A 27,110-nucleotide genomic window follows, 5' to 3' on the forward strand; every position below is an offset into this window, starting at 1 on the left:
TCCTGTATTGTAGATAAGGCTCAGAGATGGTAAGCAACTCGATGGGGTTCACCCAGTGAACAAGACCAGATTCCACCCACAGCAGACCTTCTCCAAAGGCTCCCTTTCCTTTGATGTGATAATGCCCCCCCCAATAAACACACACACACACACACACACACAGAGAGAGAGAGAGAGAGAGAGAGAAAAGGAGCTGGAGATTACTTCTGAGAACTCATTATCAGTATGTGCTTAGATCTTCTATAAATTAGATTATCGGGGTGCCTGGGTGGCTCCATCATTGTCTGCCTTCGGCTCAGGTTATGATCCCAGGGTCCTGGGATCGAGCCCCGCATCAAGCTCTCTGTTCAGTGAGAAGCCTGCTTCTCCCTCTCCCACTCCCCTTGATTATGTTCCCTCTCTCGTTCTGTCTTTCTGTCAAATAAATAAATAAATAATCATTAAAAAAAAAAAATTTAAATCAGTGTATCTCCACTTCCCGTTCTCAGAGCTGGATTGGTAACATGCAACCTGACACTCTTCCACCAACTGGGTGACTGATCTAGAGCCAGTCTGCTGGACAGGGACCCTGGGTTATTTTGCCTCCAGTCCCTAAGTCTTTTTTTTTTTTTTTTTAGATTTTATGTATTTATTTGACAGAGAGAGATCATAAGTAGGCAGAGAGGCAGGCAGAGAGAGTGAGACGGAAGCAGGCTCCCTGCCGAGCAGAGAGCCCGATGTGGGACTCGATCCCAGGACCCTGAGTTCATGACCTGAGCCGAAGGCAGCGGCTTAAACCACTGAGCCACCCCAGGCGCCCCAGTCCCTAAGTCTCTTACAGGGTCTCCCACAGAGCCCCCCCCGCCAGCCTCCACTTGCATACTCCCCATGCTGGGATACTATCACAAAGAATAGAAAGCTCTACTCTTTGGAGCCTTCAGAATCTCACAGTCTTTCAGAATCTCACAATCAATACCTCTCTGGTATTGAGGGTGGGGTATGAATGACCATGTCCTCCAATGACAAAAAAAAAAAAAAAAAAAAAAGAGGCTCCTGACCCCAGAAAACATTCTAAGTACTTGTCATCCAAGGGCCCTGCCTCTAGCCTTCCTAGCCACCTGCACCCTAGAGCTTGTCACAGGCACAGTGGGATCAGGGCCTGGCCAGGACCAGGCACACAGAGGAGCTTGGTGCTGTCAATGGGTGAGTGACCCACCAGGGCACAGGGACTCTCTGCTTGTGATGTCACTTTCCCTAGACCAGTTTCCTGTTCCACAAAATGAGACAGCAGGTAAAAACCACTCTCAGCAAACAGGTCTCGGTTCAGAAACCTGACAGGGAGAACAGGCCAAGTCCCTGTATCCTAGCAACAGCTTCCACTGCTCAGCCATCCATCCTCCCCACCCCCACAGCCACAGTCCAGGCCTGACTCCCTCTGGGCTCCACGGGACGCTGCAGGGGGTGCATAGAGGACATTTGGTGAAGTGCCCACCCTTGAGAGTCCATTGGGAGAAAAGAGATAGGCTGCAAGCAAATGTCTCCCATCATTATTCTGCCAGCCAAGCCCCGTGTGCTCACTACGATAAGGTCTGCTAGAGGACGTCCCCCAGCGCATGAAATCCCCCTCCTGCAATGTGACCTTGACCAAGGTCATCCGGAGGCAGTGTACACTATAGAGCTACATGTCTGGGAAATGGAATCATGCACTCCCAATTCGGGGATAGGGGCCTGGGAGCAAGCAGGGGGTCTCAGTCTTGCCGTGACATTTGTTCATGAACTGTGTGATGGGTGCTTAAGGGTTCATTATCTCATCTATCCTTTTTGCCAGAAATATGTCATAATTTTTTTTAGAGAGTGAGAAAAGCAGGAGAGGTGGAGAGAGAATCTCAAGCAGACTCCTCACCCAGGACGGAGCCCGACGTGGGGCTTGATCTCACAACCCTGAAATCATGACCGGAGCTGAAATCAAAAGTTGGACACCAAACTGACTGAGCCATCCAGGAGCCCCAGAAACATTGCATAATTTAAAAACTTTTGTTGAAGGCAAGAACATCAATTCTCCCATCCTTGACAATGGCAGTTTCCACTGTATATTCATTTACTATTTTACAGGGAATCCAAGTATCAAACATCACCATGGCTATTTTAAAGTTATAGGAAAAATGATCACACCGTACTCCTTCTTACATCCAGGGTATTCCCCTCTGCACGGAATGGTCTCCCATCACCTGACAAACTCTTATTCATCCTTCAAAACCCAGCTCACTTCCTCTGTGAAATGACTCACACACCAGAGTCACCCCTTGCTCTTCCTTGCTGCCTTTTGCACTGGCATGGTACTAGCACCGAACTAATCTCCCCACACTGTAATAACCTATTCATACTCCATCGCCTGGTGGTCTGTTGGCTATCTGCTATCTAGGCCCACATCTTCTTATTTTTCTCTGCCACCCTGATGCTGAAGCTAACACTGGAACTCAGACAAATAAACATTCAATGGAAGGAATAACAACTCTACTTGCAATAGGGCCATCCTGAAAGAGTGGGGTTCTGTTTACACCCTAATAGTCACCTCCTTCTTACTACCATTGTGCTCACTTTCATGTCTTTATATACACGTGTGTTTTCATTGCCCTGGGGTCTCCCCATGGAAGTGGATGTCCCGGGCAGCATAAATTGCTGTTTTAAGGAACTGCCAAGTCATTTTCTGAAGTGGCATTTGATGATTCCAACAGTAGCGTCTGAGCATTCCCAGTGTTCCACACTCTCCCTAGTCTCTGTTATTGTCTGGTTTTGTTTTGTTTGTTTGTTTTTAATTACAGCCATTCTAGTGGGTATGAATAGCATCTAGTTATGACTTGTGTTTCCCTGATGATCCAGGAGCTTAGGCACCTTTTCATTTAAGTACATCTTCTCTTTTTAATGCACCCTTAAAAAACTTTGCCCATTTTAATTATTTTTTTTATTGCTTCAAAGTTGTTTTTACAATCCAGATAAAAGTTGTCTGTGATACATGTCCAGAAAATACCTTCTTCCTGATCTCTGCTGTGCCTTGTCTCTCTTCCACTGATGCCTTTGGATGAACAGAACGTGTTTCTTAAATGTTCAGTGTACAACGTTCTCTGAATAGTGCATTTATATGAATAGTGTATTTGTGTCTTGTCTGAGAAATATTTACCTAACCCGCGAGCATGAAAATATTGCTCAGTGTTATCCTAATAGCCTCTCTGGTTTGCTTTCTAACATCTCGGGCTATGGTCCACCTTGAATTAACCTTAATGGATAGCACGATGTAAGGATCGCTATTCCTGTTTTAGGTTGTTTTACTTATAGATGTCCAACTACTCTAACATGGTTTATTGAAAGGCCATCCCTTCCTTACAGGACTGAGGTGTCATCAATTTCCTAAAGCAGGCAGCTGCCTGTGCATAGGTCTGTTTTGGGACACTTCTGTTTCCCGTGATTTATCCACATATCATTCAGCCTGTCTTGATAATAAACTTGATTATATGGTAGTATGAGTTTTCTTGATTTTGTTTGTCTTCAAGATTGTGAATCCAGGTCCTTTAAATTTTTAAATCAAATTTAGAATCCACTTGCCAATGCTACAAAAAAAAAAAAAAATCTGCTGGAGTTATGATAGGATTTGCCCTGAATCTATGGATCAATTATGGAGGAACCGATATTGATACCATGAAAATGGCTTCTCCCTTTATTAATTAATAAAGGTCTCCTTTATTTTTTCTCAGAGTGTTTTCTAGTTTTCAGGGTAGAAATCTTACACAACTTTCATTAGACTGTGCTCCTAAGTCTTGGCGCTCTACTATAAATGGTCATTTTTATTTTTAAATTTTTTTTTTACTTTTTCCATTTTATTTATTTTTTCAGCGTAACAGTATTCATTCTTTTTTTTTTCCATTTTATTTATTTTTTCAGTGTAACAGTATTCATTCTTTTTGCACAACACCCAGTGCTCCATGCAAAACGTGCCCTCCCCATTACCCACCACCTGTTCCCCCAACCTCCCAGCCCTGACCCTTCAAAACCCTCAGGTTGTTTTTCAGAGTCATAAATGGTCTTTTTTAAAGTTCTATTTTCTCATTATTCATTGCTAGTTTATAGAAACACAACTTATTTTTTGCATATTTACTTTCTACTTAGAGACTTTGATAAAATCACTTACTTATTCCGACAATTTGTAGAATCTCTTGGATTTTCTATGTTGCAATCATAGCATCTGCAAATAAATCCCTTCTCTCTCTTTTTTTTTTCAATCTTTGGAACTTTGATTTCTTTTTAATGGCTTTTGTATTTGGGGTCCTAGCTGGTGCAAAGTTGAACAGAAGTGGTGAGTGGACATCTTGTTCTGTCCTTGAATTCAGTGAGAAATGTGCAATATTTTACCACTATACACATTGGTAGTAATTTTTTTTTATAGAACCCCTTACCAGATTCAGGAAATTCTATTCTATTCATAATTTGCTGAGAGCTTATACTTTGAAGTTGAATTTTATGAAATGCTTTTTCTGTACCTTTATTCTATTACTAGTTGAATTATACTCAATGATCTTTTAATATTAAAGCAATCTTTGTATTCCTAGAATAAACTCAACTGGCTATGCCTTATTAGACCTTCTATATATTGCTGGATTTTATTTGTTAATATTTTATTTAGTAGTCTTGTGTCTATGTTTATAAAGGATAATTTACATTTTTTTCTTTTCTTGTAGTATCATTGGTTTGGGGATCAGAATTATGCCATCTTCATAAAATGAATTAAAATATGTTCCTAATTCTCTTTCCTGGAAGAGTCTGTGTATAATTAGTTTTATTTCTTCCTTAAATAAATTCTTAGAAGAATTTACCTGTGAAGCCTCTGGGCTTTGGTTTTTCATCATGGGAAAACTATTAATTACAGATTTAATGTCTTAAATAGCCATAGGACTACTCACATTTTCTATTTCTTATAGTGTCAGTTTGGTTAAGTTGTACTTGTTCAAGGAATCTGCCCACTTTATCCAAATTTTTACTTGGATATGCTGTTCATAAAGTACTCATATTGTCTCTTTAATTTCTGTAGGGGCTGTGGTAGTGCCCCTTTTACAGTCTGTATCCTGGAGACTTGTCCCTTTGTCCTTTCATCAGCATTTTTCAGGGCTTATCTGTTGACCTACTTCAGTTAACTTTTGATGTGCTGATTTTCTTCACTGATGTACTTCAGTGACTCCTGCTCTTGAAGGCCCTTCATTCTGCTTTCTCAGAAATTAACTTGCTGCTCTTTTTCTTTCTTCTCAAGATAGAAACTTAAATGTCTGAATTTCACTGTTTCTTCCTTTTTGTCTAAAATCTGTCTTACTCTAAAAAGCACAATTTTGAAAGAAAGTGTGTATGTCCCCTTGAAAAGAATTGTATCTGAGGCTGCTAAAATACTATATTCTGTCAGTGTAGTTCTGGTCAGTTCACTGTACTGTTTAAATCTTACATATCTTTGTTCATCTATTACCTATGTGTTCTATCACTTGCTGAGACAGAGTGCTATTCTCCAAATGTAAGTGTGGATTTGTTTCTCCTTTTAGTTTTGATGTTTTTCTTTTCCATGTTTTGAAATTTTGTTATTAAGTGCCATTAAGAATTGACCCCTTTATTATTAAGAATTGTCCCTACTTTTCTTTAGTTTTACTCCTTGCCTTAAGACCGTGGGCATGAATACAGTCAGACCAGCTTTCTTTGGCTTAGCGTTTGGATGTTGTAGCTATCTCCATCCTCACAATTTTCAGTCTGACCATGTTCTCTTAATCAAGATGTGCCTCTTGCAAATATCACGGTTGTTGCTGTCATTGACTCTAGTCTGAGAGGTTTAGCTCACTTGCCTTTTCAGCCTTCTGCAGTGCACAGGTACAAAGTCCAGCAGTCATTCTGAGGGTCTGTCCTCGTGGTCTGTTGCAACCCGTCCATCTGGACAGCTCGTTTCCTAAGTATGGTATGGCTCTGGAAGATTTCAGTCGGCCATTCTGCTTGGTCTCACTAGCCTCCCGCATCACCCCAGAACTCAGTGAATATTTTAGGGTGCAAACTCACCCGTGTGTGGGATCCTCTAGTTTCCTATCTTTCATGCTGACTCTGAGAGATGGCCAAAACACCCTGCTCACCTCTCTCAGCCCTGGTGGAGTCTCCTTACTGGGGGAAGCCCAATCCCAGGCCTACACCCAGGATGAGCAAATGCCCCCCCCAGGCAAGAAAGTGGTTGGTAACTGTCAGCTCACCTGGGCGGGCTCTCTCTCATCCCTTTGGAATTTTAGCTCTTCTAGACCTCAGAACTTCCATAGTCCTCCAGTCTTTAAAAATACGATTGTTTGCAATTTATGGTTTTCCCCAGTTGTTGCAACAGAATGGTTGGCCTTATCTCTATATACCATCTTACCTAGAGGTATAAATGTGCTCCAGGTTATTAATTAAATGAATTAATAAATGCCCAGCACTTCAATAAGCTTCCACAGCCCTTTCCTCCAATAACCCTGCCCCTTATCTATTAACCTCATTTTGCAGGTGAGAAACTTGTGCTTCTGGGCTGTTTTATGAGGAACCAAGGATCCCACACCTAGCAAGGAGAGTTCTAACTGCCCAAAGCCTATCAACACTAGGACGGGCAGGGGCTTTGCTGGAAGCCCAGTGCCTAGAACCATGTCTGTTGTACAGCATGTCCTGGAAACTCCGCATTTACTGCACTCTATGGGAAGGGAAGGATGCATGCAAGTGGGGGAGGAAAGAATGCATGAAGGAAAGGATACACATGGGCGGGCAGGAAAGGGTGCATGCACGCCCGCTGTGGAGGGGTGCGGGCAGCACGTACCAGCCTGCGGATGTCACGCTCGCATTCCCGTTTGATGCGGTGAACCTCGTCCTGATGCGCCTGATAGGCAGCGCGCAGGTCCGCTGCCTTGGTCTTGTCAGCCTGCATACAGTTGCTGAGCGCCTCCTCTGCCTGCTTGCGGGCGGCCTTGAGCTCCAGGATTTCCTGCTGCAGCCGCAGGCGCTCACCATCAAAGGTCCTGCGTGCCTCCTCTCGCGCCTCGGCCAGCAACGCCGTCTTGACCTTGTCGGCCGCGCCGTCTCGCAGCACATTCAGCGTGGCCTGCAGCCGCTGCAGCTCGCCCTCCTTGATCTTGGCCGTGCGCGCTGCCTCCTGCTCGTGCTGCCGGATGAGCACCTCACGCAGTGCCTGCAGCTCCTTGGTCTTCTCCTCATGCAGCTTGGCCCTGAGCTCCGAAATGTAGGCCGTGTGCCGCCGCTGCTCCTGCTCACGCTCCAGCTTGGCCTCCTGCAGCCGCTCACGCAGTTTGCCCACCTGCGGCCCGAGCCATGGGAGAGGAGGTCAGCCTCAGACCCGGCCACCACCTCCCCGTGCCGCCTTGTGCACAAGGGTCCCTGTGACCCTCCCCGGCCCCCACACCCCCAATTCTCCCTCCTGCCACCCCCGCGGCCCTGACTCTCATAGGCCTATTTTCTTTCCTGCTCTATTTCCTGGTATTCTCTTGAGAATTTTCTAGAGGTGGAAAAACGTCTGAAGGTGCTGGAGAGGACAGTCAGGTCTTTGACATCTCTTCCCATTTGGAGATTCACAAGGGAGGACAATTTATCCATCACAAAACACAGACAGAAATCATCTCTCATTAAAGAGGAACGAATTTTACGCCAGAAATAAATTTCCAGGACCTATGCACCGGACTGACTGTGGGAGACTGGAGAAGACAGAGGCAGAGAGGGGCAGGCAGGGAGCAACGACCCTCACTGAGCTGCCTGCTCCATAGGCTGGGGGCTCCACGGTTCCCCCACTTTAACTCCTAGGAGCCTCGGGAAGAGGTAACTGTTTTGCTGGAGGGCAGCAGCCGCTCAGAGGGGACACACCAGGGGACAGAACCAAGCTCACCCCCAGGCACCTGGCCCCAGAGCCTGGCTCCCCAGATGCCAGGCTGCCAACCCTGCCTAAGTGAATTTATCTAATCAGCAAAATTTAAGACAGTACTTATAAAATGTGCCAAGGGAATATTTTCTTAAAACACCACAAAGTGCTTTATTCGACCTTTTCAAGGATCACATAAAACACACACTCGGCAGGAACACTTGCCAATCCATTAGCTTTCTAAATCATGCCAGTCTCCGAAAAACAGAAACCAGTCGTATCTCAGAGGACAAGCTGCTTCCTTGGGAGGCAGCCACAGTCTCCCCAGACCACTGTTTATGGCATACCAACATGCTGAAGTTAATTTCGGGTGAGGAGTTTGACCGTGTGTCTGGGTATTGATCAACCCTTACTTTCAACAGCAGAGAAAGCTGTAAAACTATACCAGATAAAAATACGAGATCAGCACCTTCTTGTACTGAATACTCTCGACCACAGAAATAAAATGGGGGACCATCAGGTCTGGGTCTACTTCTCCCAGGGCTGGAACTGGGAGTCTTTCCTAATGGGTTGAATCACAAAGAGCCAGAACTTTAAATACTTAACATGACTGTCCCAGCAAGGAACTAAATGCTTTCAACATTGTCCTTTTTGGGAAGCCCACTGTCCTGATTTCCCTGCCACTTGCCAACAAGGATCTGAGTCAGAAGGGATCCCACTGATGTGGGATACTGAGTCTCAAGACAGTGTCACATATCAACTTGGCAGGGCCATGGGATCAGGTCATTTGACCAAACACCAATGCAGATGTTGCTGTGAAGGTATTTTTTTTTTAAAGACATGATTCACATTTAGTCCTTGAGTAAAAGATCTGACCCTTCATCATGTGGGTGGGCCACACCCAATCAGTTGATGGCCTTAAGAGAAAAGGCCAAGCTCCCAGGAGGAGAAAGGAATTCAGAATGCTTCAGACTCATGAGTGCAGCATCATCTCTTCCTGAGCTCTCCAGCTGCCTGCTCTGCAAATCTCAGACTTGTCAGCCTCCATAATCATGTGAGCCAACTTCTTTAAAAAAAAATCTGTCTCCCTCACTTCCCCACCCATATACACACACACACACACCTTTCTCACTGGTTCCATGCCTCTCTGAACAACCCTGACTGTATACTCTGAAGCAGAACATCATGGGCACATGAGGAAAGCCGAAAGTGGGTGAGTGGATAAAGGGAAGTTTGCTCACAGGTAGATAAGGAGGAAGGAATGTGGAGGAGAGCTGAGGAGTATGCAGGGCAGCCTGGGAGAGGGCAGGCCTGCTGAGACAGGCCAGGCCACACCGGTGTGTAGGGCATGGATGCTGACAGAAGACAGGGTCAAGCGAGAAAGCCCCGCTGGGTCCCACCGGTTCTGCCCTGAGGAGCCAAGGCCCGAGCCCAGAGGTCATAAGTCTCTTGAACAAGCCCGGGTTAGTCCATTGTGTACAGAGCACCTGCTCCTTACACCATTAAGCTTAACAAGTCTAAAAAGTGGCTGGTACTTCACCTGCCAGATGCTTCCGAGCTATCCCCCAAGTTCAGAGGCACAGCAGGAGAGAGGGGCCTGTGCCCGCTGCTCCTCCGCGCCTGGCTCCAGATGAGGCAAGAGCAAATTGACTGGGAGGGACCGGACCCTGGGGTGGTGGGGAAGGCAGCTGCCTCGGGGGAAGCCTGGGAGCCAGCGCCACCTGCCATCCGGCGGGAACAGGGAAGTCAGCCGCCCCCTTTCCCCTGTCACCCCGCTCCTCCTCGTGTCTGTCAGCACTGGCTCCCCATTTCCAGACCTGGCCACTTCTCCCACTCCCTGCCAGCACTCTGGTCCTGCCATCAGACCATGGCAGCCACCTCCCAACCAGTAAGGCCCCAACTCTGCCCCTGCCCACCCCAGACCCGGGCCTTGGCATGTCCGGGACTCATGGGTGTTGCTGTACACTTGGGAACATGAAAGCACTGTTCCCTGGCTCACTAACAAGCAAAAGCCTTAGAAGCCAGCTGCCAAAGGCCTCTGTGAAGTCTTCTGGGGCTCTCTTGCCCCTCCGCCGTGTCCAAACACTTCCCATGCAACACGGAGCACAGGGGCTTGCTGAATGAATGAATGAGTAGATTCGTTAGAGTCTTCCCTTGTCCTACCATGTTCAACAGGGATCCTCTGGGAAAATGACCGCACTCGAACTGTGGCATCAACAATAATTTTATGGGATCGTATGAAAATATTTCGGGGTGCCTGGGTCGCTCAGTCTGTTAAGCATCTGCCTTTGCTCAGGTCATGATCCGGCGTCCTGGGATCCAGCCCCACATCAGGATCCCTGCTCAGTGGGAAGCCTGCTTCTCCCTCTCCCACTCTCCCTGCTTGTGTTCCCTCTCTTGCTGTCTCTATCTGTCAAATAAATAAATAAAAATCTAATATATATATATATATATATATATATTTATAATTTAAATGCAACTGTAAAGTTTCTATTTATGTTTTTCCTACCAGCCCATAAGCACATTGCTGAATTCTGAGAACAGAAGCTACCCCAGAAGCAACCCGGGGAAAGCCATCCTGAGGAGCCGTGGGGGTGGCTGGGCTGAGAAATCAGGCAGCCAGTGCGTGTCCGACAGGGAGGCAGCCCGGTGACCTGGGGGCACAGTCCCCACAGGCCTGGCTCCCAACCCAGTGCCACCACATACACCTGTGCCGAGACCCGCTGCCATGGGTGGAGGTGTGTCCCCCAAATTCCTAATGGAGGTCCCAACCTGTAGAACCTCAGAATGGGACTGTATTTGGAGATAAAATCTGAAAAGATGTAATTAAGTCAAATGAAGTCATCTGTGCGGGCCCTCGTCCATTACAACTGGTATCCTTAAAAGAGGTCGGGACACAGACACATGGGGACAGCCATATGAGGACACAGGGAGAAGATGGCCATCTCCATGCCCAGGTTGGGCGGTACCCCAGGAGAAACCAGCCTACTCACACCTTCATCCACCACTTCCAACCTCCAGAATAACTTCCTTGTCGTTTAAGCCAAAGTCGGTGGTGCTTTGTGATGGTGGCCCCGGTGAGCTAGCTGAGCTGGACAAGTTACCTCTCCTCTCTGACCCTCAGTCTGCTCACCTATCAACTGGAGAGCACCGTCAAAGGCACCTAGAGTGACCTGCATAGCAGACACATAATAAATGTCAGTCCGGTGCCACGTGGCTCTGTGTGACAGGTGGCACGCATGTGTGACTGTCCCATTCTTCAAATGACTCAGGGAGGCAGGCACATCAGAGGACTCCGTGTAACAAAGGGAAAAACTGAGGCATGGGGTGGTCACATGGCTTGCCCCAAGACCTCAAGGTGAGTTAGATGGGGGTGGGAAGACTCCTGGCAGAATGACCTTGGCTGTGTGGTTTCCCAAGGGCCACAGCTGCTATTGCTACTTCGGTGTGGGTCGGTCCCACGGGATCCCAGCAGATGAATCCCTCATGAGCTGCACAAAGTGTGGACAAGCTGGTGCCTTGGGCAGCTAAGCTGGCCTGGAGTCCTGAGTGTCCTGATATGGGAGGGGACACATCTGTCCCCAAGCTCCAGGAGCCCAGCCTTCATCCCCCCAGGTCTTGGGCCCTGCCTCCGCTCTCCATGGTGCTGTTCTGAGCAAGGAACTGAGTCAGGACACAGGCCCCATCCCCCCTCCCCACCTGGGAGCTGGACCACATCTGGATCCCTGCTGCTGCCCAGTCCCCCACACGTTCAACTAGATGGGACACCTACGACCAGCCCCCAGCAGTCCCTGAAGGGCTCCCAGTGCTGTGGACCTGGCTAGAGGGCATGCCACCTTCATGGCTGGGTATAACCTCCCCCACCCTACCCAGAATAGGCCAGACCCTCCCACTCAGGCTGCCCGGGAGCAAGCTCCACGACCCCTTCTCTTCGCCCATGGACACCACAGATCCCTGGCCGGCTTGGACCCAAGTGACATGTGTATTGAATCTGTGACATCGGATCTCTAGGACTTTGCCCTGGCTGGTTATTATTCCTCCACTGTACCAGGCTGTCCGTCATCGATACACTTGAACTGAATGCCTACAGCCTGGCGGCACCAACCTGGCTCTGTACCAACCAGCCTCAAAGCTCATTCTCACCCCATGAGAGCTCAATGGCCCCGTCCCAGACCCAGACTCTGCCAGAAGCTCTCTAGTACCCTCACCTCCTAACTCCCCCTCCTCCACCAACAGGTCCATCGGGGGAGCCCCATTATGACCCCATCTTGCAGGGGAGAGGAGTTACAGCACAGACAGTGATGTATCTGGTCTGAGGTCACAGCGAGACGGGAGGTGGCCAGGACTGGAACCCACGTGGTACCACAATTGATGTTGTACCCATTCTCCCAAGGGACAAGCTGAGGCTCAGAGGTCAAGTGCCCACCCCCAGTCAGAGAACTCGCAGCCCCTCCCCCATGGAGCCAGGGGACCCACACCCCTCCCACCTTGCTCTTTTCCTGCTGGAACTCGATCTGAATGCTCGTCAGCTTGGCCCGCAGCTCCTCGTTGGCCATTTGCACGGCATCAGCCTCCATGTCGGGCCTCTCGCCCTTGTTCCGGCTCTTCTTAGACATGCTTCCTGTTAGGTTGAGACGCTGAAAGCCCGCAGTTCACACCCACCAGCCGGCAGGCGCCGCTGCAAACTCCGCCGTGCTAACCAGTCGTGCAAGGCTCAGCTCGTCCTCCGTGTAAACCACCATCACTTGGGACCCTGAGGAGGGGGAAGGCCAGGTTAGCAGAGAGAGAGGGAGGGAGGTGGTGTCCTGGCCTGAGCACTGAAGTCCAAGGGCAGCCAGCATTGCCTGCGGCCTCCCTGCCTGGCCAGGCCTGAGCTGTTGCCCAGCTGATGGGGGCGTTGTGATGAGCTAAGGGCCCCACCAGCCCTCACATTCCTCCCAGGGGAACCAAGGCCTAGACCTTCAGTTTGGTAGGGCTGTCCTCCTAGCTCACATGGTGACAAAGCCCAAGCCCTTATGAGTGACGGCCAGTACCACTGCGTCCCAGGTGAGACCCTGGAGTCAACCTTCTGTTAATCCGCACAACTGCCCAGAGAGATCAGTGACCATGCCCAGTGTCACAGGGGAGGAACTGGGGCACACACAGGCTGAGGGCTAGCAAGAGTCACACAGCCAAGATGAGGCAACAGCATTAAGCCGGTCAAGCTCCACAGGCAGACCAGACGTGGTGAGTCTGAACCCGGACTCCCAGCCCCAAGACTTGAGCTAGCCGGACCCCATGCTGTCCTGCCAGCACATCCTGGTTCCCGGGCCCCTTGCTCTGCCTTCTTGCTCTTTTCCATATGACAAAGCATGTTACACCAGGACGCAAGCTCCAAGCAAGCAGGGCCTGGGTCGGTTTTATTCTTGCTGCGACATCTGTGCCTAGACTCAGAGCTCAGCATGCAGGACACCCTCCAGTAGCATTTGTTGAATAAATGAATGAATGAATGAATGAAGCATCTATTATGTGTCAAGGCTTGTGGTCGGAGCTGGGGCATGTATAGACCTCGCCAGCACCAGAAGAGATAGGAACAGATATTAGGCCCATCTTAGAGAGGAGCAAAAACGCTGGCACAGAGAGGTTCAGTAAGCTACCTAAGGCCACAGAGTGATTCAGTGGGATTAGATTGCCTTGGGCGAGAATGCACTGAGAAGAGAACATTCCAGCATGGAGGAATGCCAGGCTTTGGCCGCGGAACAGAAGACGTGAAATCAGCAAGGAAGACCGGATAGGAACGGCCTGCAGGTAGAAGGAGAACAAGGAGGCTCAGGGAAGAAGGGGTTCTAGAAGGTGGTCAAGATGAGGATGAGGGGGCGCCTGGGTGGCTCAGTGGGTTAAAGCCTCTGCCCTCAGCTCCGGTCATGATCCCAGGGTCCTGGAATCGAGCCCCACATCGGGCTCTCTGCTCCGCAGGGAGCCTGCTTCCTCCTCTCTCTCTGCCTGCCTCTCTGCCTAGTTGTGATTTCTCTCTGTCAAATAAATAAAATATTAAAAAAAAAAAAAAGATGAGGATGAGGATGGGAAACTGGCCACCAGATTCAGGAACACGGGGTCAGTGGCCTCAGGCAGAGCTGCTTTGTGCAGTGGGAGTCGGGAGGCAGGCAGACAGACAGGGAGTTGGGGCGGGGTCTCAGGGATGCCTGCACTTCCAGCAAGCAGCAGCCACTCCACGTCTGGGAGCTGAGGTCCAGCATTTCCGGGGGGCCTGGGATGTCTGTGCAAACCAGCCAATTGGGAAGGCAGAGGTGGAAGCCCAAGAGACCCCTCTCGGACAGGAGGGGCTTTTCAACATGCCACTTGGGAGCATGTAGGGGCTATCGGCAGCCCACCGATTCCAGAAAGGTACACTATGACCGCAGATATGTATGAACTCCATTCGCTCTGATATGGCTTATGAGCATAATCCACAATCCATCCCTCGCCGCTCTCACCTGACTGCTTTTACCAGCTCCGCAGCTCTCCGAAGGCATCGGCCCCGAAGAGGGAGCAGGGAGCACGCTCGGGTCCAGCACTCGGAACAGGGGAGACTTCCCTCCCCTTGACCCCATCCTGTGGCCCAAGAACGCAGGTAAGGACTCACCAGCGATACAGCCTCTCCATACGCCTAGGTGTTCTTCCCAGCGGCCCACAGCTCAGCCAAAGGGACGGTTAAGTAAATGACACCCCAAGTTGTGACACAGAGCCACACGGAGGAAGGCGAATGCCACAGGGTCAAAGAACCTGACGAGACAGTCTGTGATCTCAGTTTTCAGAAATACTTATTCACTGTTTCCATTTGGTCCCCAATATTTCTTGAGCCCCTGCTGGGCACCAGGTCCCGGACACACAGCGGGAAGTACCAGACAGCCAGGCCTCTCAGACGTTAGCACTGACTGCCCGAGGGAGAGGTGATACTTACCTTCTTCTTTATACTCTCCCTGAGAAATCAGATTTTCTATTTCCATTCCTGATTTACGGGGGGAAAAAATGATACCATTTTCTCACAGGAATGCAACAAGTTTCAGAAAACCATCTGGGACTAGCTGGGAGGGAGACGAGGAAGAAGCCGAGGGAAAAGCCCGTGGGCCCTGACCCAGTGCCGCGACAGCCTGGTCTGGAGGCTGACTGTCTCTCCAGGCACAGCTGGACGCAGCTCCAGCTCCACCTGGGTATCTTGGGGCTGCCTGCAAGGGAGAGGTCAGCTGAGAAGAGAGGACACAGGCCACACCCCCCGGGACACAGCTGACCATTCTGTAGGGTGGCCTTGTCTCCCAGCTAAGGGCTGTCCTTCACCATAAGTGTGTCCCTGTGGCTCACACTTTGCTGACTGGACGGTCCAGGGAAAGTCCCAGAACTTCTCTATGACTCAGTTTTCCCATCTGTCTAATGGGAACCATGGCGCTAACCTCACAGGGATGTGTGGGAATGGCTGGATCATATCCGTGCTCAGCAAGGCACTCAGCCCAGTGAAGACACTTGCCAAACACAACGAAGCTGCATTTCTTAGGAGGAGCAAGGCCAGCCTCCCAGTAACCTCCGTGAAGGTCAGGATAGCAGGTGCTAAGCCTAGGTGCCCTTGCAAGAGGCCACATCAAGGTGTGGCCAATCTGGTGTCATGCTGTCCCAGCTTCTCAGCGGCCGTAGTACAACCTGAAGGCCCGTTTCCTTGCCCAGCAGTCCCTCCCAGGGTCCTTAAAGATGCCAGGGAGGAAGGGGTAGCAGAGGATGGGCCTCAGAGAGATCACATGCCCGCCCGAGGTGGCACAGCACACTGGGGGCAGGCCATGAAATGTGTCCACTCCTCAGTGAGGCCCTGGGACAGCAAGCCAGGAGAGTGGGGAAAGGAGACCCAGCCCGTGGGGAGACAGCATGCCAGGAGCATTTGGGGGACCATGAGAACAGTGGGTGGCCAGTCCCAGACTCCAATTGCTCTCAGCCCCTCTGGGCAGCTGGACCCCAAGGTCCCCCAGTCTCCCAGCCTGGCTTTTGAGGCCCCAAGAGCAGAAGGGCCAAAAGGCAGAGATAGATGGCAGCAGGACAGGCCAGTTACCCAAAAGGGGGGCCATGCCTGGGGATGGACAGCCCAGTTCTTACCTCGGCCACAGTAGCCCCTGAAAAGTCATGTTTACCCATCCCCTGAGCAGTGACTCAGCATGCATTCTGCCCCTGATCAATGAGAAAATGGAGATTGGCCTCTGCAGCCACACAGCAGGGACTCTCCGCTCTGAAGCCACAGAAGGCTCAGGCTGCCTTTGGGGAAAGCCACCTGGTGAAGGGGCATAGGTCCTCCAGGGTCTGACTCACACCGACATCCCATCCCAGCCCTACCGCCTGCCGCCTGCCCCCTGCCCCAATGCTCCCCGCTCAGCAAGCTCCCGGGCAGGCCACCCTGCAGGCCATAGTGCTCCCGCCCCCTTTCATGGCCACCTCCTATCTTGCCTCCTTCAGGAAGCCTCCCGTAATGAGCCCACGGCCAGGCACCTCCTCTGAGCTGCCAGGGTAGCCGAGGGCTGCCCTGGGTGTTTGCTGATCTGTCAGCCCCTTTGAGAGCGGGATCCTGACTTCCCTTTGCCTTTGTGGGGCCTCACCCTATGCTCAGCCCAAACTCCAAGCTCTGTGTTCCCTGGATGAATAAATTCCAGTGAGCAAACTCCAAGCTTTTAACCAGCAAACAGCAATACTCCCTGTAGACATTCGTTAGGCCAGGGCCTCAGTAAATGTTGAAGCCAGGGGGACACAGGAGGGGACGACACCCAAAGCTAGGGGCTACATCAAACCCAGAGCTCTTGGTGGGCCCCACGCAGCTGGCTTCCTTGCCAGAAACTCACCCATGGCTGGTCTGGCCCGAGGCTCAGGGTGCCACTTGGTATCCTTACGATTGGCCCCACGGCTGCTGACCTCCAGGAGGGCCTCCCCAATGGGAGCAAGAGCAGGTCATTCTTCGGCCTGAGATGAGCTCGATGCCCACTCTGCCTGGCACTTTCCACTCCAAGCTCATGACAGCCCACTGAGCAGAATCCCAGTATGGACAGAGGCTCAGCCAACATCCGCCCAAAGCCAGTGAACACTGTAGGCAAATCTCCAATCCCTCACTCAGAACCCATTATCTCATGCTATATATACAATGCTAGCAAGCTGCGCTCTCTGTTCTCCTGGCCCGGTGCAGAAGGGATACGGGGAAACTGGAAGACAGTGTTTTGGAAAAGGCAAGCATAGACAGGAAGTGAAAAGAGAGCAGATTTTCCACCACAGCAGCGCCTAATAACAATAACAATAACAATAACAATAACAATAATAATAGTAAGATAATAATTCCTTTAATACTTAAAAGAAAAAGTCTGAGAGGCCTAGATATTAACTTTTTTGGGAAATGTCATTCTCCACTTAACAACAATTTAATAAGGCATTTACTGCCCAGACTCTTTTCATATTGGTGCAAAATAGTTAGTGGAGGTTAAAAAAAAAAACCAAAAAAACTTCCATAAAATGTAATGAATGAAATCAAGTGAGTTAGGTCTTCCTAACACCTATTCTGGCTCAGGGGTAAAGTGCTCTAGAGAGAACCCACAGTGAGGAGTGGAGGCTCGGTCCCTCAGCCCAGCCCTGCCACCCACCTGCGCGTGGCTGGGTCCCAGCTGTGTTCTCCCAAGCCAGCATTCCCGGGGAGCAGATCAAGGCCACGGCACCGTGTGGGAGCGGGGTTGCTGAGCATTGCTCAGCTCAGGGAAGGCCAGAGTAAGCTTCCCCCAGCCAGGGTCTGAGGCCCTGGTGTCCCATCATAGGCGCCACAACCTCAGAGCTGATGCATCCTGGAAATGACAACAGACCAACCAGCTGCCCTAGCACATCTGGGAGGGCTTGGCTCCCCGGGCCCTTTTCTGAGCCCGCTGTGTGGCTGCTCAGTCCTCACAGTGGCCCCAGAGCTCCCAAGCCTACATATCCAGCCACCAAGACTGTCATCTCTCCCCAGTTCCTCGAGACACACACATCTGCCTCCAGCCAGCTCTCACCCCTTCCTGCCTGGAGCACTGGCCACCCCGGCTCTCCCGCACCCGCATACTGCTCCACCCAGGCTCCAGGGGCTGCAGGAGTGACCCTCCTGCCACTTCCTGCAGACAGCCCACAGGAGACAGTGCCCACGGCCACAGCAACCAGCCCTCTTGCCCGCGCCCTGCTCCACCACATGGCCTGAGCATTGGTGGCCTCTGGGGGCCATGCCTACTGTCCCCTACCATCCTGGGCACTTGCCTCTTCCTGCCTCACAGGGCCACCTCAGGCCACCTCCTGACCATCCCCAGGACTTACCTTAGGCCACACCTCCTCCAAGCCCCCTTTGTCCCCAGAGGCAAGGCCAGGGGATCCTCGTGGCCCAAGGCTCACCAGATGACTCAAGGTACCTTTACTCAACCATCTCCAAGTCTTCAGGCCAGCAGGGTATGGATTGTCACAAGAAATAGACCCAATTTGTGGGTGGGGAAATTGAGGCCCAGACAGGTCAGGGGCTTACCTGCCTGCCTGGGGTCACAGAGGGAACAGCAGCCCAGCAGGGAGAGGAGACTCTGAGAATCCCCTCTCCTCACCAGGTGGTCAGCAGAGCTCACCTGGCGCTTCAGAGCACGCAGAGAAGACATCACCCACGAGGACGCCATGGGCCCCACCCTGACTCACTGAGGTTCCCTTGACTCCCCGGCTCCCACTGTCCACGGATGATGTCATTCATCACAGAGGCTGGGGTACCCCCTCTGCCGGGCCAGCCCACCCCTTGCTTAGGACCCTCCCATGTCAGGGACCAGCACAGCCCAAGACCCCAGCCCCTCCCCACAAAAGGGCCACACGCTCCCACCAAGTTGGGACTCTAGCCTCTGTCCCAGACTCACAGCTGCCCACCCAACCGCCGCAGGGCCCACGTCATTCCCACTTCCTCCTCCAGGTCAAGTTGTTCCTTCTGAGCCCAACAAGCCCCCAGGAGCCGTGGCGTGGCGGGCAGGGTGGTGCCAGCGGGTTCAGTCCACACACACGACACACCCATACAGCCCACGCATGCACACCACGCTCTGAATGTCCACGTCCCCCCAGTTCCTGTGTTGGGACTATAAGGTCCAATGTGATGGCATGTGGAGGGGTCCTGCGGTGGGCGGCGGTGGAAGATCGGGTCACGTGGTGCCCTCAGGAATGGAATGAGGGCCCTCAGAGGAGAAGATGCCAAGAGATGATCTGCGCTTTGCGAGGTCGGGGCAGCAAGAAGGTGCCTTGCACACGCCGGGAAGCAGCTCTCCCCAGGCCTGCACCTACACCCGGACTCCCAGCCTCCACGGTCAGCGGGAGATGAAGGTCTGTGGCCTCAGGCAGGCAGTCTGCAGAAACCTGTGACAGCGGCCCGAGCTAAGACACACACACACACACTACACACACCACACCCACACACGCTTACATCCACCAGCCCAGCAGCTCTGACCAGGATGGGAAAACCCCAGATCAGCAGGAGCCCATCTCTGCTGTGAAGCCTGCATGGAGTGTCCAGTGACAGTAGGCCAGCTGCCTTGGGACTGCCATGTCGATACAGGGAGGCACACAGCGGCAGGCGGGGAGCCAGGGGACCACATGGGACCACCATCCCCGTTCTCCCTTGGGGGGTGCCTAGTTCAGAGGGCTCTGGCCCCAGCATGGGCTGGCGAGCCCCTCTGTCCCGTCCTCTAGCTGCCCACTTCGGCCCACCTCCTCCCAGCTGAGCCAGAGAGCATTCCGGGGGGAGGCAGGGCTGAAGCTGTTCTCCTGATTTAGAGATGAAGAAATTAAGCCTCTGAGACACGTACATGCCAGAAAGCCACACAGCTGGGTTTGCTGAGAAGCTGGTTGTTCTGGAAGGAAAGGGGGTATGTGGAGGACACAAAGGGGCACAGGCTGTGCCCCGAGAGTGGCAGGTCCGAGACCAGGCTCTGGCCGGCAGGGGAATCAGTGGCCAGCCTCAGTGGCCAGGATCATGTCAGTGCGGTGCCCTCGCTGGCATATTGGTGAGGACCAAACGGGACAGAGGATGACAATACTTGGCCCACGGAGGGTTCCAGAAATGGGCTCTTGACTGTGAGATGAACAAATCACACACATGAAGACCCAATCAGCTGCGGGATGCAGGACTCACAGCACCTGAGATGCCAAGACTCCAAGGCCCCATCTGTCACCTCCTGCCCTCCCAGGGGCTCCGCGGAATCCCTTCCTTGGTCCCTTTTCCACAGTCTTCCCCTTGACAGGAAGCTCCCCCACCCCAACCATGAGGACACCTGCTCCCCCAGGGCAGCCCCTAGGTCCTGGAAATGACCTCCTGTTTCAAGCCTAAAAGAAACACACAAACAAAAGGACCCCTTGTAACCTCTGCCCGGGGCCCCTTCTAGCACCAGGAAGCAACCAGGAGTCCACGCTCCCTTCCCCACAGAGATTCAGTCACACTCCTGGAAACTTCTCTTCTCCAGGTAACATAGGATAAGAAGGATGAATGTTTCTGGAGCACAGACTTACCAGACACTACAACCAGCCCCACAGAGGACAATCTCAAGCAAGCCTCTCATGACTATGATGCAAGTCCTATCATTATCCCCATCTAGTGGATAGAGACATTGAGACCCAAACACAGTAAGTAATCAGAGGGTCACATGGTCAGAAAAGAGCCTAGCAGATGTGGATTTAAATCCTAAGAAGGTCCCTCTGATCTGGGGCAAGTCACCTGAGTTCTCTGGGCCTCGGTTTCTTCATCTGGGAAGTGGAGATCTTTCCTGCTCCTGGACGGCAGGTGTTTGCCGTGGAGGTGGGGCACTGTGGCGGTGCACACAGTGGCGAGCTCAGGACTTGCTGGGAGGAGGCAGTGAAGGGAAGCCTTCACTGACACCATGTCCTGAGCATGGCCTGGGAGTCCACCCCACAATGGGAGATTGGCTGGTGGTGCCTGTGCGTCTTCAAGTGGGGACAGAAGAATGGCCACCTGCCACCCCTCACCCCCACAGGCACCACACAAGTCCCACAGTGCTATCTGCCGGGTCCCTCCAGAGCCCTTCCAGGTCCCTTCAGCCCACCACCTGAAGCCCCGTGGACCTCAAACATCTCAAACTGTCTCCCTGCCCCTCACCTCCCAGGCACTGCTGCCGCCCAGGGCGCCTTCGGAAGTGGAAGTCCCCACATCCCATCCCCGCATAGAAAATTAACTAAATACTACCAGTGATAATGGCAATAATAACAACCAAGGTTCCCAGGCCCTAGTGGGTCAGGGGGAGAGCACCAACAGGCCCTTGCAGAGGGATGCCTGGCTGGTAAGACCCACCACCAGCTCCCCACTGCCTCGTCTACTTATTTGCTCACCCTGGCCCCGTGGAGTCTAAGCTCTTCCACTTATAAACCACCTGGTTGACTGATTCTCCAATACCAAGCAAAGTGCCAGCCCAGAGCAGATGCCCAAAACCTCAGGACCCCTCCTTGGGGTCCACCCCCATTCCAAGAATTCAAGTATAATCACATAGGGACAGGCATGCATGTGGGCAGAGACGGAGGCACCCGATGGTGGGCTCAGCTCACTTGTTAGCTGCCCCCCTCCCTGCCAGCCGGGCTCCCTCAGTGTTTAAACATGGTTGCAGCATAAAGACAGGACATCAAGCGTCAAGGACCTTGGGTCTTGCTCTGGGGTAAGCAGAACTGTGAGCAGAGGAGCCTGGCTGGCTGAATGCATTCAGCATGAGTTTATTGCCTGTATCCTACCCACAGGCACCACATGTGGCACGGTGCCATGATACCAAGCAAAACACTCCCTGCCCTGCCGCAACGATGCTCATGGCCTCTCCTGCCCAAAGCCCCCTCCTTGCAGACCTCTGCCTCTCTGTTCCTTTCAAAATCTCCATACACAGATCAGGAGGAACCTACCTCTGCATCCTAAATAGAGCCACAGAATGGTGCAATGAGACTCTTCCATGGGCTGCCATGCCTCCATCTCGAGTCAGACACCCTTTCCTTTTACTGGCAGCCTCACCAGCCACTGTCACTTGTCATCCCCACCCCAGTTGCAGAATAAGCATGGTCAGGTCTGAAGCTCGGGGCCAGGTGGAGGGCTGCAGCTGACAGCAACAGCTGGATGCTGTGAGGACACTGCCTTCAGCAGGAATCTTTGGATGACCTTGATCACCTGGTCCTAGCATGTCCATCTTGATTTGTCCCAAAGGAGTAAACTGCAGCCAAGTTCAGGGAAGGGAGGCCTCAGAGCCAACAGTACAAAGAACTTGGGTCTAAACTCAGGACGCCAACCCCCAACCGCCCCCCCTGCCCCCGCCAAGAAAAACAGTAACCTCCGATCAGGGCAATATTGTGCAGTCACCTCTGCCTCTTCCTAACCTGTGGCTGCTTTAGCAAAATCTTGCCCTGTGCAAAGGGGGTAGGGACATACACAGGAGGAAGGAACAGAGCAGGGAAGACTTAGAAGAACAGGGGAGGAGGGGGTGGAGGGAAAGGGGAAAGGAGGGAGGGAGAATGTAGAAAGAGCTGAATCCAACTTCCAGTTTCTGGTCTGGCATGTAAAGAGCTTGGAAATCATCACTCCCAACCGCACAACAAGGAAAAAGCTGAAGAAACTGAAAAATCAGTAACTTTTTCTTATATCCATCTGAGAACTGAGATCACACGGCAAAATTTGGAGAGTCAGACAGATGGAGAGTGAGAATAACAACCTCACCAGAGCAGAAACCTCCATGGGAATCAGTTCAGGTTCTTTTCACCAAATACCTCCTGTCCAGATTTCAAAAACAACAGAATTACAAGGCATACAAAACCCAGTTTGAAGAGACAGAGCAAACATCAGAACCAGGCAAAGATATGGCAGTGATGCTGGAATGATCAGACCAGGACTTTAAAAGAACTATGATTATCATGCTCTAATGGACTCTAACGGAAAAAACAGACAATATGCAAGAATAGAAAGCTAAAGTAAGCTGACATGGAGGTTATAAGAAAGGACTGAAAAGAAATGCTAAAAAAAAAAAAAAAAAACCTGTAATAGAAACAAAGAACATCTCTGAGGAACTCATTAGTTGACTGGACCAGGCTGGGGAAAGAATCAGTGAGTCTGAAGATAGGGCCATATAACCATTCCAAACCAAAGAGCAAGGAAAAACAGAAAAACAAGGAAAAACAGAAAAAAACTGAAACAGAACAGAGTATCTCAGAACCGTAGGATGATTACAAAAGTGGTAACAAATGTGTAACAGGAATACCAGAAATAGAAGAAAGAGAGAAAGGAACAGAGAAATATTTGTACCAGTAATGTCAGACACCAAACCAAAGATCCATGAAGCTCACAGAACACCAAATAGGATAAATACCAAAAAATTGACACTTAGGCATATCATATTCAAACTTCGAAAAATCAAATTAAAATATCTTGAATGATGCCAGAGGGTGGAAGACACCTTACCTATAGAGGAACAAAGGTAAGAATTATATCAGACCTTGCCTCAGAAACCATGCAAGCAAAAAGAGAATGGAGTGAAATCAAATGTTAAGAGAAAATCCCACCAACCTAAAATTCTATACCTTGCAAAATTACCTTTCAAAATGGAAGAAGTAAAGACATTCTCCAACAAATAAAATTTGAAGAAATTTGTCACGTAGGGCTTCCTGGCAAAAAGAAAAAGTTATAAGAAGTTCCAAGTGAAGAAAGGTGATGTAGGTCAGAAATACAGATCTAAAAACAAACAAAAAAAAATTAAAATTAAAATTTTTTTAAAAAAAGAAATACAGATCCACACAGGAAAATGAAGAGAGCTAGACAAGGAATAAAAGAAGGAAAAATTAAAACTTTCATTTTTCTTATTCTCAATTGATCTAACAAATAACAGGGTTCAAAATAATGAGAGCAATGTCATATTAAGCGATGACAGCTTTTGGATGAGTGATATAAATGACATCAGTGTGATGAGGGATGGGAGGGAGGAAATAGGAAGACTTTGCTGAAGATGCTTACACTACACATGAAGTCTCATGGTGTGCTGCACATGTCTGCTGCAAATTCTAAGGCCACTTTTTTTTTTCATTCAAATTCAATTAGCCAACACAGAGTACAACATTAGTTTCAGACGTTGTGTTCAGTAATTTATTAGTTCCATATAACACCCTGTACTACCATCTTAAAGAGCTAAAAAAGAAATTAGAGCTACTGCAGGTCTGGTTCCAGACCACAGCAATGAAGTCAACTTCTCAGTAAAGGGAGTCAAATGAATGACTCCCTTTGGTCTTCCCACATGAAAGTTATGTTCACACCATACTGTAATGTGTTGTATGTGCAATAGCATGATGTCCAAAAAAATGCACATACCTTAATTTAAAAAGACTTTCCACAAGTCATAGTCACTGATCATGAACAAATGTAGTAATAATGAAAAAGTTTGGAATATTGTGAGAATTACAGAAGTGTAACACAGAGACACGAAGTGGGCAAATGCTGTTGGGAAAATGGTCCCGACAGATTAGCTTGAGGGAGGGTTGCCACAAGCCTTCCATTTGGGGAAAAAAAAAATTCAGTATCTAAAAAGCAGAATAAAGCACAGCTCAAAAGAACGAGGTGGGCTTGGACAACCGATATGCTGGGGAAGCAGAGAAAATGGGGACACAGACGGCCAGTTAAAACCGCAGAAGGCAGGAAAAGGGTGGAAAACAAAAGTAGGATAGAAAAGTAACAGATATGGTAGATATGACCCCGCTGTATCAATAATCACTGATCAGTAGTCTAGCTGCATCAATGAGAAGACAGGGGCCATCAGAGCGGGTGGAAAAACAAGACACAGCTATGCATCGTCTACAAGACGGCACTGAACTTTGAGACCCATGCGGCTGCCACGGAGCCAACCGACCTCTGCATGTTCATGGTCAGCTAAGGGAATGAAGCTCAAATGAACTCCCAGCCCTCATGGGTCTCTCAGGGCTAACGGTCTCCCACCTACAACGAAGACAACACACCCCACCCCTTTTGAGTTGAAGACAGATCTTTGTGATAAATTCAGTAAGATAAAAACTGCATACAAACGATACTCAGGAAGCACATTAGGAAGTAATGCAGCCTGAAAGAACACAAAAACCCATAAGGATGGATCTAAATTAAAATCACCAGCAGAGACACAGTCCTTGCCAATAAGAACAGGGATGTGAGCTGAGCACAAATTCTCTGCCTGTGCCCCTGGATGTTTCGTGAGCAGACCTCGGCCCCACTTCCCCACCACTGCCAGCCTGTCCCGATGTAACGGGAGCGTAACTCTGTGCACAACTTCTCTGAATGCTTCGAAGACTCATCAGCATAAAAGGTTCACCTCCATGTGAAAGAGCCTCCCTTACGTACTCTGTATTATTTAAACCCTCAGAGCGATGGAAGGACAGCAAGAAGGAGATGGGCCCAAGGTTAACCCAACTCTTTAAAAACATAAAAGTCACCAAAGAATGTAATCTTTCCCAACATGTTATAATTGAACTCCCTTTACCCCCTGAGCTCTGTTCCTTCCACAGGCTCTTTTCCAGCCATGACATTCAATCCCAGTAGTTGTGCAGAGGGGAGGTAGTCAATGTTTTATGGAGTTCTAGCAGAGCTGCAGGTCCTGGGAATGTAATTTCCATCAACGCTCCATTTTCCAGGGCCAGAGAACCCATTCTGGAAGTGGGTTCCCTGAGTACTTGGCAAACCCCCCACCTGCTTCCCTCTACTTTCCAGACTCCCTTGCAGTGGGTGGGAGTCCCATGACCAGCCCTGGCCAGTGGTGTGCAAGCAGCAGTGACTTGTGTCACTGCAGGGCTGAGGCACAGAAGAGCCCCAGTGACTCCTTTTCCCTCTCTCCCTGGCTGCAGGGACCTTAGAAGCCACATGCTGAGATGACGGTGTGACCAGATGGGAATGCACATGTGACCCAGAACTGATCTTTCAGGGCTCTTTTGTTATGTAGCACTGCCTCATCAAACCTAGCTGATACTCTCTTCCTGGAATGCACTTCCCACTTTCCCACCTATCCGTCTTCTTCAATATTCAGTGTGGGGATTACCTCCTTGGATGACTGGCACTGATACCACCTCCCACTCTCAGGCCAGACAGGGTGTCCTCTGCACACCACAGCACACTGAGCTTCCCTTCCTCACAGCCCTGATCCTGCTGTGTTGGCACGTGTGCCCACCCCACCAGACCAGACACTCTGGCTTGGTGAGTGCCAAACTTGTCCCTCTACCTTTGGAGAGCCGGGCTGGGTAGGCACCCAAGTAAAGGCAGTGGGCACATACCTGTGAGATGGATGACCAAGTGCACACACAAGAAACACCACAATGCCCTCTTCCACACACATAGACACTAATGGACACTGCACAGGGCTAGAGAGTTGACCAGATCTAGATTGTGCCCCATCCTCTTCACCAGCTCTTCAAGTCCAGCAGGGCAGGGGTGAGGTGCCCATGAGTGGTCACAGTCCAAAACAGAAGAGGAGGGATAGGCCACTGCGGATGCCCAGAGGCCAGGGAGTTGCCTTCTAGGAAGGAGGCAACAGATGAGCTGGACCAGCTGGGATGGTAGGACCCGGGCAAGGACAAAAGCAGACATTCCAACTATTTGGAGGCTGGAGGGGACTGGGGCAGGGCTGCTTAGTCTCCCTTGGAATCACTCCTCCTCCCCTATTCTTAAACTATGGGATGTCACCAGAGCTGACCCAGCCCACCCCAGGGATGGACACTTCTCAGCAAGCCCAGTCTGGCCCTTCCTGAATCAAAATGCCTTCGTGTACATAGCACTTTGCAGGGTGACCTAACCTAGCCCCCACATATCATTGCAACATCACCGCAGCCCACCTGGGGAGGTCCTTATGGCCCCATAGAGGTGTTGAGAGCCATGGCCAGCCTGCACTTGAACCCAAATCCTTGAAAGCCTGTCCACTGGCTCCTCCCCAACCATGGCCCAGGAGCACTTAAAACTCTCAAGGAAGTTCTTACACACATTTTCAAATCATCACCCAACACTGTGGCAGAATCTGGGGTCATGGGAATTGAGAAACAGTAGAAATGGGGACAATCTCAGAGCAAAAGAACAGCTCCTTCAGCATGTACAGAAGAGCTCAGACTCCCGGCAGACATCTATAAACCCATATTTTGGTTTGTTTAACCCAAATAATGAGAAGAATATGTAACCACTTTTGGAAATTCTATTTCAGCATCCCAACGG

General features: G+C 50.5%; 1 protein-coding gene across 12 annotated transcripts in view; it reads right to left on the minus strand.

The window, feature by feature from the left end:
• JAKMIP1 (janus kinase and microtubule interacting protein 1) overlaps positions 1-27,110 on the minus strand; it is a 134,875-nt gene that overhangs the window by 60,070 nt on the left and 47,695 nt on the right. For 9 of the 12 annotated variants that reach the window (XM_045998595.1, XM_045998596.1, XM_045998601.1 and 6 more), the window contains 2 exons: positions 12,367-12,632; positions 6,830-7,324 (listed from right to left, as the gene is read on the minus strand). In XM_045998595.1, the coding sequence (XP_045854551.1) occupies positions 6,830-7,324; positions 12,367-12,495 (624 nt within the window). In that variant the 5' untranslated portion in view covers positions 12,496-12,632. Of the gene's footprint in view, positions 1-6,829; positions 7,325-12,366; positions 12,633-16,728; positions 16,936-27,110 lie in introns of those variants that run through there. The other 3 variants (XM_045998606.1, XM_045998607.1, XM_045998597.1) reach the window with 2 other exon arrangements.

Source organism: Meles meles, chromosome 2, assembly GCF_922984935.1.
Source record: "Meles meles chromosome 2, mMelMel3.1 paternal haplotype, whole genome shotgun sequence".
Classification (NCBI taxonomy): Eukaryota; Metazoa; Chordata; class Mammalia; order Carnivora; family Mustelidae; genus Meles; species Meles meles.